A 13,046-nucleotide genomic window follows, 5' to 3' on the forward strand; every position below is an offset into this window, starting at 1 on the left:
TAGTTTGAGATCACTCGATTAATAACCGTGATTGAGGTCAGGGAACAAAACTCTCGGTATTGTGAGTAGTAATACAGAAACAAGGTTAGAAGGAAAAATGCTGACAGCTGGAATGGTCTTAACATTCTCATTGGACAACAGAGAAGCTCTGTGTCATAGAAGAAACAGCAAAGAAATGTGTTTGACACTCTACTAGCTCTATGTCCTGAGGAAAAGAACCCAGATTTTTGGGGGGAGGGGTGTGCTATTATTTTGTCATTTTGTAAGAAGAGGACAGTAATAAGAATCGTAAGTGCCTTTAAGAGCTGTGAGGGCTAAATAGGTAATGTGCAAAATTGATCTCTTAAGCATAACAGACACAGGACTGAGATAAGAACAAAAAAATGTAAACATCTGACACAGGAAATGCAAATAGTCAGGATATGAACTATCACTTAGCGGAAGTCTACAATGCGCAGGTGCAAGGCTAGACGCTTTGAAAACATTCTCATTTACTCTTCGTTAATACATTGAAACTTGAGTCTTATTAGCTCTAGATGAGGCTCAGAGAGGTTAAGCAAATTGCCCAAGATCTTCTCTTAAAAAGATCCCCCCACGAGTGAGCTAAGTAACCAAGTAATAAAACTCTCCTAGAAACAATAGAAAAATAAATGGACAAGATCCTTGAATTTCACACATTTCAAGCATGTCATGGGTCTTACAAAAATTCAGCTGGGGAAACAGAACAGTCTTGACTGCAGCAAAAGGGCAACGAGTAGATTTTAAATCTAATCTGTCCGAGGACTCCAATGCCATAACCTTGGAAACGGTTCTAAGAAAAAAAAATTAAAGTGAATTATTTTCTTGAGGAGATCTCACCTTACAAGTAAAAAAAAAAAAAAGAAAGAAAAAATGTACTCACGGATGAGTAAACTGAGTCAATTTCTATTGCTTTTTGGTGATCTGTCAAGAATAAATAATAAAAGCCCTTGTTTACTTACCCAAAGGAGCCGTGTCCAGCTCCTTGGAGTAAAAAGTGGTATCACTGTCTCAAAACACAATCTAGGTCCCTTAATCCTGCCTCTTTTGATCTCAAAAGGTGGTAACATTCAGTTCGGAGATCACTCATCTGTAAATTGCATCACATTATCTCCGAGTTATTTAAGAAGCGAGCTCTGTTTGGTTTCAGGCATTTGAAGCTGCTAAAGGCAAGAAGAAGGGTTTGCCACATAGTTCCAAAGGTCTTCCTCTTAACGCAGCCGTCAGAGACAGCAAAATGATCGAACCCATTGGGAACCAGTACATTGTAGCCAGGCCAGTGTATTCTGCAAATGCTTTTGGGGAGGAACATAAGAAGAAACAGAGACATCATAAGACCTTCCTGGATCATCTCACAGTGTGTTGTAGGTAAGATATTTTTTAAGGTATTGGTATGAGGAATAAGTGAAGCACTTTCTTCTAACTTTCCAAGCTCTCCTTTCTGGCTTTAGCCCATCACCTTCAGGGTCTTCTTATCTTTGGTTTCCAAACCTCCTACTCCCTGCCAGGGCTGGAAAGGGAATCTCTAAAATGAACAGCATCTCAGCTCTCAACACAATCTTTCCATATCTGAGCATCAGAAATGAGGGTGGAGGAAAGTTCTCAACTGAAATGTTGTAAAATCCAAGCTGAGGATGACAGATAAGCTCTACTATGGCTAAAGAAAATCAGCATTTTCCTTAAAAGAAAAAAAAAAAAAGAAAATCCTTCGGTATTAACGGGGGGGGGCAGTCAATCTGGGTAAGGAGACGAGTGTTAGTGGGAAAGGTGGTGGTTCATTCTTGAATGTAGTATCATCTTTATCAATGTTCCACTGCAATTAGGTGCCAAAGTTACAATTGGATATGACTTAACTTCACTTTCAATGTTTTCAGCTGTTCCACACAGAAGGCCAAGAAGATTGCCCTGTCTTTGTTCCCCATAGCATCTTGGTTACCAGCCTACCAGATAAAGGAATGGCTACTCAGTGACATTGTTTCTGGAATCAGCACAGGGCTCGTCGCTGTACTACAAGGTAACTTTTTGTAATTGAGAGGGAATTGATATGTCATAGAATTCATCCTTTCATGTATAAAATTCAGTGTTCTTTGCTATATTCCCAAGGTTGTGCAACCATCACCATGATCTAATTCCAGAACATTTTTACCACCAGCACCATTCCCAAACCCTCCTGTACATTAAGAGTCATTTTCCATTACATCCATCCATCTCCCTCGCAATGACTTTCTGTCTCTATTGATTTGCCAATTCTGGGCATTTCATGTAAAACAGAATCTCAGAATATGTGGTGCTTTGTGTCTGGTTTCTTCCACTTGGCATCATGTTTTCAAGGTTCGTCCATGTTGTAGCACCGGAGGGTAATTCACCTCTTTGCATGATGGCTAATGGTCTATGGATGGATAGGCCACACTTTGTTGATCCGTTCATCCGTTGATGGACATTTGGGTTGTTTTCACTTTGTGGCTATTAGGAGTAATGTTATGAACACTTGTGTATAAGTTCTCGTGTGAACCTATGTTTCAGTTCTCTTGGGCATATACCTAGGAGTGTGATTGCTGTCACATGGTAACCCACTAGCAACATATTAAGCGTTCAAATTTCTCCATATCGTTGTGAACATTTGTTATTATCTGCCTTCCTTATTCTACCCATCCTCCTGAGCCTGAAATGCTACCTCATTGTGGTTTTGATTTTGATTTCCCTGATGACTAATGATGTCGAACATCTTTTCATGTGCTCACTGGCAATTTGTATATCCGTGGAGAAATGAATCTTTTGCATGTTTTAAAATTAGGTTCTTTTTCTTTTTCTTGTTGAGTTGTAAGGGTTCTTTATATATTCTGGATACTAGACCCTTATCCAAGATACGATTCGCAAATCATATCTCCCATTCTGTGGGTTGTCATTTCATTTTCTTGATAGTAACTTTTGAAGCACACATTTTAGAATTTTGACGGAGCTCAATTTATCTGTGTTTAATTTGGTTGCTTAGGCTGTAGGTGTCAGTTCTAAGAAACCATTGCCTAATCCAAGGTCATGAAGACTTACACCTATGTTTTCTTCTAAGAGTTTTGTAGTTTTAACTCCTGCATTTACATCTTCGATCTATTTGAGTTAATAAAGTAACTGATTTTTAAGGTACAATCTGAAACACTTGAAGAACTTAAGGAGGACTTTTATGATTCCCCTTGCCTGAAATAAGGACCCTGATGCTTCTGTATTTACAGGTTTAGCATTTGCTCTGCTGGTCACTGTCCCCCCAAGCTATGGATTGTATGCAGCCTTTTTCCCAATTCTGGTCTACTTTTTCTTGGGCACTTCTAAACACATATCTGTGGGTAAGTGAATTTGTGGGCTAATTAATGCTCACATGGCTTTTTCTTTATTAACTCCATTAGCCACACACTGTATCAATTCTAAATTGTGCATAATCCTGGACAGCAGTCTTAGTTCCTTGTAAGAATTGGGACTGGGGGGTGGGGAAGAAGGGCAGAGCAGCTGGTAGTCTTTTTATCCACTGCATTGTGGTTGAAAGACACCTGTGCTTTAGGGAGCCCTATATTGACTACAGTGCATCCTCTGTTAATTAGGTCCATTTCCGGTTCTGAGCATGATGGTGGGAGCCATCGTTGTGAAAGTAACCCCATCGGACAGTACAGCTGCTCTGGAAATCTCTAATAGTTCAATGAGTAATTATTCCTCAACAGACGAGTATAAGGTGATGGTGGCTGCCACGGTCACCGTCCTTTCTGGAATCATTCAGGTGAGTGCTTTCTCATGTAATCGGCCGTCCCCGTGCTGCTTGTCCTCACTGGTGCACATCTTTCTGTTCTGTCTCCTTCCCGCCACCCCTTCCCCACTCTTCCCTTGGCTTCCATTCCTCTCTCAGTGGTCCATAGGAAAGGAGAAGGGCTACTCACTCCAACCGGAAGTGGAGGAGCAGATCCACATTGCAAAGATGAGTGAACGCAGGTCTAGAGAGAAGGGAAAATGGGAAGAGGGAGGCACCAGTGGTAAGGAGTGAAATGCCTAATTCAAGTAATAGGGACCCTGGCAGCTTTGGAACTTTTTTCTCTCCAATTCCTCAGGAACTGTAATCTAGCTGGAAGGATTTGGGTTTGAGCACTTTGAACTGTCTGTATCAAAGATTTCAGGAAAGCTGAAGAGGATCATGGAGGGGCTGAAGCCTCCCTCCCAAGCCACACCCCTGACTCTATTGCTGGTGAATAGTGAATAGTGAAAATGGCATGGATTCCTCAAGATGTTGGCTGAGTTTCTGATTAGTGAAATTATTGGCTAAGACCATTCCTTAAAGAAAGAGAAAGGGAGTTTAAACAAGGACATTAGTGGTGTGCCCAAATGACAGACAAATGGCCGATTCTTTTCCAAATCTAGTGCCTTTGCATGTCCGCAGCTCCGGCTGCATTCCGGAGACACGTATGGAAAGGCAACCCAGGGATCCAACGGAAGGAGAATCTGTCTGTGCACATAACTGCAAAATACTGAGGCTTTGGGGGAATGAACAACTTTGGCCCCCAGTTAAAACTGAGCACTTCTGAGGTTCCGTACACAGTTGTGTACTTCTTACAAAAGTCAAGCAACTTGTTTGAGGGCATGTGAGTGGATGCTCACCATCAATGCCATAGCAGCCAGCAAGCCACTTAAAATTACATGGGAAAATTTATGAGGGCTGATGCTAGATAGGATTTTGCTGTGAAAGATATAGGGATGAGTCTTCTGAAGATATGGCACCTTAAAAGGGTGGCGGGGGGAGGAAAAAGCCTTATTGGGGTATCCTAGACTTACACACGCCACCTTGGGGGTAGGATGGGGTAAGGAGGGAGAGGGAGGAACCCTGACCCGAGGTGTTCCAGGAGGCAAGGACACCTGCTTCTTCATTTACATACAGGCTGAACCTTTACATTTTGAATACTTTCCACTGCTGGTTCTCTAGTTGCTGAAGTGCACCTGTAACCTACACTACCAAAGGCCTTTGCCCTTCTCTTTCCAGTTGCTCATGGGGGTCCTGCGTTTCGGATTCGTGGTGATCTATCTATCGGAGTCCCTCATCAGTGGCTTCACCACAGCTGCTGCGGTGCATGTCCTGGTTTCTCAGCTCAAATTCATGCTTCAGCTGTCAGTCCCAGCACACACTGATCCATTTTCAATTTTCAAAGTAAGTGGTCCTTTTGCCTCGAAAATATCAAAATACATGAAATTTACTATCCTGTTTCTAGGAGAGCTTTCTTTTCATGCCTTTGACATGGGGCTTCCTGACAACTCCCAAGAAACCAACAGGTTGTGAAATTTAGTCGCATTAAGAAAAATATTAGTGGCCAAGGGAAGAACACTAAATATCAAACCACATCTACCATCCAGCTAATGGGAACAACACAAATTAAGTACCATGTCTCTGAGATTTGACTCTTAAGTGTTATTTAAAAGAAAAAGAAATCTAAGTTCATTATTAAAGGTTTTAATATTTTGTCCCATGATTTAAAAATTTCCTCAAAATCTTCTTTTGAAAGAAATGTGCTGAGTGATAACGTTTCCCTAAGTTTATTTTTTTTATTTTTTATTTTTCGTTTCCCTAAGTTTAAAAAGTAGGTCTTGTTCTTTTGAAATGGAGGTTCTTCTGACTCTTTTACGCATCCCTGTTTATAAAGCAAAAGGAAATTAGCCAAGATGTAAATAGGACAGTGTGCATGGTGCTTCTGATTTGGAGTTCTCTCTTTTTGTCTTGCTGAGTCTAGCCAAAGGTTTGCCTGTTTTATTTATCTTTTCCCCAAACCAGCTCTTAGTTCTGCTGATCTTTTTTATTGTCCTTTTAGTCTCAGTTGCATGTATTTCCACTCTGATCTTTGTTGTCTCCTTTCTTTTATGAATTTCGGGCTTATTGGTGCTTCTATCAAGGCAGCATTCGGGAGCTGAGACAGAGTTTGCTCCATTTCGGAACCAAAACTCTCACTCCCACCCAGGGCTAGTCTAGAAGTGGAGTGTTCGAGGAGCAGTTTGGGATCTAGTTGGGGCCTGCTTGAGCTCTCCAGATCCCATGGAAAGGGAATCCAGCTGGCTTTAAAAATTAAGATCATGTACAATGCACCATTAGCCAAGAAACGAGTTTCCAAAAGTGACACAGTTAACTAAGAAATGTGAAGGGCCTTAACCTTAAAAAAAAAAAAAAAAAAAAAAGCCAGGAATTCAGGGGATACATGCTAAGAAAACTATTGGGGAGGAGAGGTTATTCCCTGGATAGAGCACTGATGCTGATTATAAAGTAATAACCCATAAGACCTAAGAGCAGAAGAGACCAGTTGTAAAAATGTGAAAAGTATCCAGGGAATTTTGACACCAGCCAAAGAGATCCCCAGCAAAAATGCCACAAGTATCCCTATATCAGTGTGGTGCCAATACTGCGCTGACTTACCCTCCTCATATCCCCCACTCTGGTGTCGACAATTACTCATCCATGGTTAACATGAGGAGAACAGAGAATCACTCTTCCACCCACGTCAGTCCTTCTTGCCTCAATGTTTTTTTAATCTGTTTGGAAACAATTGAATATTGCATCCAAATTATTGATATAGCACTTGGGAAAGAAACAAAGCAAATGAATAAACAAACGAAAAAGCAGAATCGGACATAAATACAGAGAAGAAGCTGATGGTTGCCCGAGGGGTGGGGGGGTGGGGGTTTGGGTCAAGTGGGTGCCGGGAGATAGAGTCCAGTTATAGAATGAATATGTCACGGGGATAAAGGCACAGCGTAGGGATATAGTCAATGACACCGTAACAGAGATGCCGGATCACTCTATTGTACACCGGAAACTAACATTGTGTTGTCAACTATACTCAAATTAAAAAAAAAAATCATAAAAAATAAAAAAGATTCTTAAAAAGGAAGAAAAAATATAGCACTTGGCTGTTTTTCGCTTTTATAATTTTAGGTACTGAATTCCGTATTCACACAAATAGAGAAGACTAATATTGCAGACCTTGTGACCTCCTTGATTATCCTACTGATTGTATTTGTGGTTAAAGAAATAAATCAGCGCTACAAAGCCAAACTTCCAGTGCCCATCCCAATTGAACTCATCATGGTAACTGATCGTCTTAAGACTTTCTTTCATAATTCAGTAGTCTCCTGTTTTTATGTCAAAAAGCTTCAGGAGGTTTTAGTGGGGCAGATGCCATCTCTGCAGTTTCTGGGTGTCAAATTTCGTATGGTTTTCTCTTCATTCCAAATTAATGACTTCCTTTTGTGATTTGGGGTTCATTCTCTCCGTGTGAGACAAGGACGTCGCAGAGAGCAAGGCCTCAGAGAGGCTGGCCAACCCATCAGAGCTGCGGTTCTTCCCTCTGGTGGCTCAGGAGAATTGCCTCAGGACTTTTTTTAAAAAGTAGCAAAGCCTGGGCTAGAGATTCTGATCTAAGAAGACTGTGAGTGATATCTCATATTTCTAACTTGGGCAATTTGCAACTTTGCAGACTGTGATCGCAACAGGTGTATCCTATGGCTTTGACTTCGAAAACAGGTTTAAGGTGGCTGTGGTTGGGGAGATGAACAGAGGGTAAGTGTGTCTTTTATGCGGGCATCTCCAAGCACTGACTAGAGAGGGAGCAGTAACTCAGGAGGACTGCAAGCAGTCATCCAGCGCAAGAACCCTCCCTCCCTCATGGGAGGGTGAGGAAAGCGCGCTACTCTCCTTCTAGGAAGGAGCCACAAAGACTCTGCAGTTCTTAATATCAGGAAGTCTGTCCTCGTGGAAGAACTCACAGACAAGATGAGCAGGGATTCACACACAGGGAAAAGTGAAGCAATCGAAGTAAAAAAAAAAAAGGCAAATCAAACCTGCTTCTCCTCATAAAAAGAACCAAATGAAACCAGATTTCCTTGTCCAGAAATTACTATAAACAAAATGCAGTGTTTTATTGGAGGTGACTAGAGCCAAGTTCTGACAGTTCAAAAGAGACGCAGAAGGAATACCTGAGCCCACTGCTTGAGCAATCCAGATAGGCACACTCTGTCCTTTCTCGTGATCAAATTCAAAACAAGGCCAGAACAACAATGAATGCTGCGGAAGGATGGGAGGTCCAGTTCATACAAGGACTTGGGAAATGCATTGATTGCATTGCCTTTATTGGACTGAGAAGAGAGATCCAGTTTTGTGCTTTCTTCTCTCTGCCCTGACCAGAGCATCAATCTCCTCCAATTTGCTTACCAAGGACAGGTTGTGTTCCTGTTTAAAACAAACAAACAAACAAACGACCTCCGTCCCTCCCCATGCTTAAGGGGTATTTGAGAATTCCAGGAATCAGCATTTATATGCATTGTTGACTTTAAAATAACCAATTTTTTGAAAAAGCAAATATATGCAAAAATATTTTTATCACCAGATATTCATTTGTTACACTTAATGAATCTCGAGCACCATTTTTCATTTAAAAGATCTTTAAGTAGGAATTAGTCTGAAACTGAAAGGCTATTTCTGGGATTTCTCTCCACCCTGCAGCTTGCAAGTGATTACACTTTATTGAAAAGTCTTGGGAGACATAAACTACCTAGACAGATAGACATAAATAGGTAGATACAAAATTAAAGAGGACCTTGCCAGAAAGGATTTTGGAAGTAAAACATAAACTTGAGATCACTGAGTTACAATCTTCGAGACTTTTCTTAGTAAAGAAATCTTGAATGTCAACGGACCTCTCTCCACAGCGTCTGCAGGGTGGGGGAAGGAGTAACTCACATTTATTAATCATTACACTCCACAGAGAGGCAGTGTAGCCTGGTAGACAAGCTCGCCTGTTCTAGAGGCAGAGTGCCTAGGATTTACTTCTGAGTTACTTCTTGATTTGGGGCAAATAACTAAACTCTATGCCTCTGTGTCCTTGGCTCTGAAAAATGGGGCTGATAAAAGTAGCTATCACATTGGATTCTTGTAAGGATTAAGTGTGTCCATATATGTGACATGCATGCTTAAGTGCCTGTCCTACAATGAGTGTTCCCACTGCTTTATTACTAATTTAGCACCTAAATTAGGTACTAGGCTCTTTACATGCTTTTTCCACTCCAATTTTTTCTGGGTGATGATTGAGTGGACATTTTATTTTTTTTTTAAGATGTTATTTGTTTGAGAGACACAGCGTGCACTCACGCGCAAGAGAGCATGAGCAGGGGAGAGGGGTAGAGGGAGAAGGAGAAGCAGTCTTCCCGCTGAGCAAGAAGCATGATATGGGGCTCAATCCCAGGATCCTGGGATCATGACCTGAGCTGAAGGCAGACGCTTAACTGACTAAGCTACCCAGGCACCCTGAGAGGGTATTTTAAATTTCTAATGATCACCAATAGAATGTAACTGGAAAATAATGATTATTAATTATCACTAATCTGCTGTTAAGAAGTATGACACCTTGGAAGTGATTTTGCAAAGTCACACACACGGGCTGAAGCAAAGTGATCATGGAAACAGTCAAGGAGACATGGAGGATATATTCAGGTTCCAGAGGGATCCTATGATAATAGCTAATAGGCACTTGATACTTTACAGTGTGTAAATAGTATTCATGTTCATTATTTTATGTGACACTCCCCCCTCACAAAAATTATGAAGAAAAGAAAACATGTATGATTATTCTCCCTTTACAGAGGAGGAAACTGGCTCGGGGCAGGGAAGCAGAGCCAGGAAATGAATCCCAGTTTTCAGACTATAAATCTCCATCACACCACTCTGTCTCTGGTATTTAGAGGCTAGGACAATAGAATACTAGCAGGCTTCTGGTTACTGTGGTATAAAAAGCAAATTTCAATTGTATAGTCAATTTGGGATTTATTTTTGAAAAAACAACATTCCAGGCTATCGTTCCTATTCATGGTAGCTGCAGAATACCTCATATACCTCACGGCACTTCTTCAAAATTAAGGCTGTAAATATATGAACACAGATATTCATCAAACAGGAACAGCAATTAAGAAAGAGTTGAGTGAATCCAATAAACTCACTTTCAATTAAGATTTAGGTCAGAAACACGTGTTGGCAGGAAGGAAGTGAACATTTCAGTCAATGGATGTGGACTCGGAGATACTTGTCCCTTTTATAACACAGTTAGCAAATACCATTTGACTGTTCTAAAGTCGTGAGGTACAAACACAAAACACAGGGTCTTCTCTGAGTTGAATGTTTCCCTGACACCACGTGACTATAAATGCCCTTCCCCGTCAGGGCCACAGTTGTCTCCAGCTGTGGAACCCAGGGCAGAGTCCAAGGCCCATCTATTTGCTAAGGGTTTTTCATGGAAGGTATTGTTATCGATGGAGGGAAGACTTTCTCGCTTCCCTTGTCTTTGTGTTTGCTTAAAGACCTTCATCCATGGTAACTATTGGAGGGATTGTGGGTGATGCTTTTCAATCCAGTGTAACAATACAGGTGGGATCTAAGACATTTTGCGTGAAGCTTATAGGGATAGAAGTGTATGTTATAATGCGGCTATACTAGCAAAATATCAGATGCGCCACTATCATGGGACTGGATTTACATTCTGGTATCAAATTCAGGCAGCATTGCTTTTCAACAATAAGATAACAGATTCCAAAGTTTGCAGCGGTGCTAAATTCTTGCTGGTCACACTTCAAAGTGAGACCAAACTCAGCCTAGATTGCATTCACTTGTTGGATTTGCCCAACAATTATTGACCACCTGATGTTCGCCAGGAAGAATGCTCAGTCTTGGTCATAGAACAATGAAGTAGTCATAGTCCCTGCTCTGTGTCTGGGGAGAGAGTTGGGGGGAGGGGGCGGGATGGGTAAGGAAGGGAGGCATCCAGGGCTGGAGAAGATCAGAGAATCTCACCTAACCCTGACCTTGGTGGTGAGAGAAGACTTTCTGGAAGGAGGGATGGGGATGAGGGGAATAGTTCAGGCAGAAGGAACAGCAAATTAGAAGCTTCCAAGGTAAGAGTACAGATGATGCCTTTGAGAAACAAACAAACAAAAGCTTGGTATGGCTGGAGCAAAATTCTGGGAAATGATAGTGATTGAGCAGGACTGGGGGTGGGGAAGGGCCTTGCCCGGGAATGTGGGCTTTTCCTGAGGGCAAGTGAATGCCACTGAAGGTTTATTAGCAGGTTGGTGACGTTCAAACTTGCTCCATTTCCTTTTTAGATTTCAGCCCCCCATTGCACCCGACATGCAGATTTTCCAAGAAACCCTCGGGGACAGCTTTGGCATTGCGATCGTTGGCTTTATGGTGGCCTTCTCCGTGGCCAGCGTCTATTCCCTCAAGTATGATTATCCAATCGATGGCAATCAGGTAAGTCTATGACCTGTGCTGGGTCTCTTTAGGCAACTTTAAGTAATATTGTGTGGACATCGTACCACCAGTGCCATTGCTGAAAAGGATTCCTCTTTGTTTTCCTGCCAGGAGTTAATAGCCTTGGGATTGAGTAACATATTCACTGGATCATTCAAAGGCTTCGCTGCAAGTACCGCCCTCTCCAGATCGGGGGTTCAGGAGAGCACTGGGGGCAAGACACAGGTAGCTGGGGGTCTTTACTGTGAGGGCCATCCTGGTGTTGGGGCCAGCGACTCCGAGCCGGCGGGGGGCGGGGGCGATTTTACGATGAGAATCTTTTTGTCTTTATAGATCGCTGGGATTCTCTCTGCTATCATCGTGCTGATTGTCATTTTAGCCCTTGGATTTCTTCTGGAGCCACTACAAAAGGTATCACTAGTCTCTCTTTGGGTTTCTCTCTCTCTCTGCTTCGGGTGATGATGAATCAATGACCCTGGTTCTTCCACTCTGGAAGCACAAACTAGACAGGAAAATGAGGGAACTGCAAATTCTCGAGTACCCTTCCTAGCCAATAGTCCAGGGCCAAAAATCTGTATTTTACCCCCGGCAGCATTTTATGAATGCTAGGAATGCAAATGCCCCAACTCCCTTATCTGCTTCACTCTCCACATGCTTGTGAGCCCCCAAAATAATTAATGTTTAGACGGAACGACGCCCAGGCGCTTCAGCCTCGATGTGGATTGACGGAAGTGAAGATTTCCTTAAAGGTTGAGGTCATCAGGGCCTCTATCAAGTTCAGAGAGTGGTGCTACCAGCCACGCAACCCATTCTTACAGATCCACCCTGCAGCTCCCAGGGTTTGGGCCAACTCCAAGACCAACACTATCAAATTGCAGCCACACACAGACCTCACACCATCACCGTCTTGCTCCTTGGTCCATCTCTCCTGAACTGTGATTTTTGAGGGTTTGGGTTCATGCTTTGTAAACGGCTGCAGCCCCCAGATTAAAGAAATAACAGCAGACTCTGGAAGAGAAAGGATCTCTAGGAAACCAGACAATGGTAAATACCTTGTTTTTTGTGGAGGTGATGTAATTTTGAGATGTTCCACGGAGCACTGGCTCTCAAGTTCTGGAAACCTACCTCTAATCTGGGCTCTCTGCCTCTTTTTTTCTGTGTGCTTTTAAGCAAATTACTTAACCTCTCTGAAACTTACATTCTCCATTTGTAAAAATAGGGAGGGAAACAGTACCTGCCTCACAGAGTCATTGTGAAAACTAAATGAAATATTGCACATTAAGGACTTAGCCCAGGGCCTGGCATGGAACAAGGGCTAAATATATGTAGCCATTAATATTAAGATTATTATTGTATTGTTATTATTCTATTTTTTTTAAGATTTTTTATTTATTTATTTGAGAGAGCGAGAGAGCACATGAGAGGGGGGAGGGTCAGAGGGAGAAGCAGACTCCCCGCTGAGCAGGGAGCCCGATGCGGGACTCGATCCCGGGACTCCAGGATCATGACCTGAGCCGAAGGCAGTCGCCTAACCAACCGAGCCACCCAGGTGCCCCACGAACATTATATTACACTTCTCACTACAAAGGACATAGAGATAGGACACAAGCCCACAGTATTTTTTGGTTGATATCTAGGTCTTTTTCCTTGTTGGTTGGTAGCTGGAAAGTGAGTCTGGTCCCAGGTTTCTAGATGAATGGTCATCCCAAAGAGCCTCACT

At 42.3% G+C, this 13,046-nt stretch overlaps 1 protein-coding gene across 1 annotated transcript in view; it reads left to right on the plus strand.

The window, feature by feature from the left end:
* Positions 1-1,255: 1,255 nt before the first annotated feature.
* The window catches only part of SLC26A3 (solute carrier family 26 member 3), a 31,301-nt gene continuing 19,510 nt past the window's right edge, over positions 1,256-13,046 (plus strand). Inside the window, exons 1-10 of the mRNA XM_028094508.1 lie at positions 1,256-1,386; positions 1,893-2,032; positions 3,246-3,356; positions 3,609-3,781; positions 5,030-5,194; positions 6,965-7,117; positions 7,506-7,588; positions 11,179-11,326; positions 11,438-11,551; positions 11,660-11,737. Coding sequence (XP_027950309.1) covers positions 1,256-1,386; positions 1,893-2,032; positions 3,246-3,356; positions 3,609-3,781; positions 5,030-5,194; positions 6,965-7,117; positions 7,506-7,588; positions 11,179-11,326; positions 11,438-11,551; positions 11,660-11,737 — 1,296 coding nt within the window. The remainder of the gene's footprint in view (positions 1,387-1,892; positions 2,033-3,245; positions 3,357-3,608; positions 3,782-5,029; positions 5,195-6,964; positions 7,118-7,505; positions 7,589-11,178; positions 11,327-11,437; positions 11,552-11,659; positions 11,738-13,046) is intronic.

The sequence above is a fragment of the Eumetopias jubatus genome, unplaced genomic scaffold (assembly GCF_037043125.1).
Source record: "Eumetopias jubatus isolate StellerSeaLion01/CBP00866 unplaced genomic scaffold, mEumJub1_p1.0 scaffold_14, whole genome shotgun sequence".
In the NCBI taxonomy this organism is placed as follows: Eukaryota; Metazoa; Chordata; class Mammalia; order Carnivora; family Otariidae; genus Eumetopias; species Eumetopias jubatus.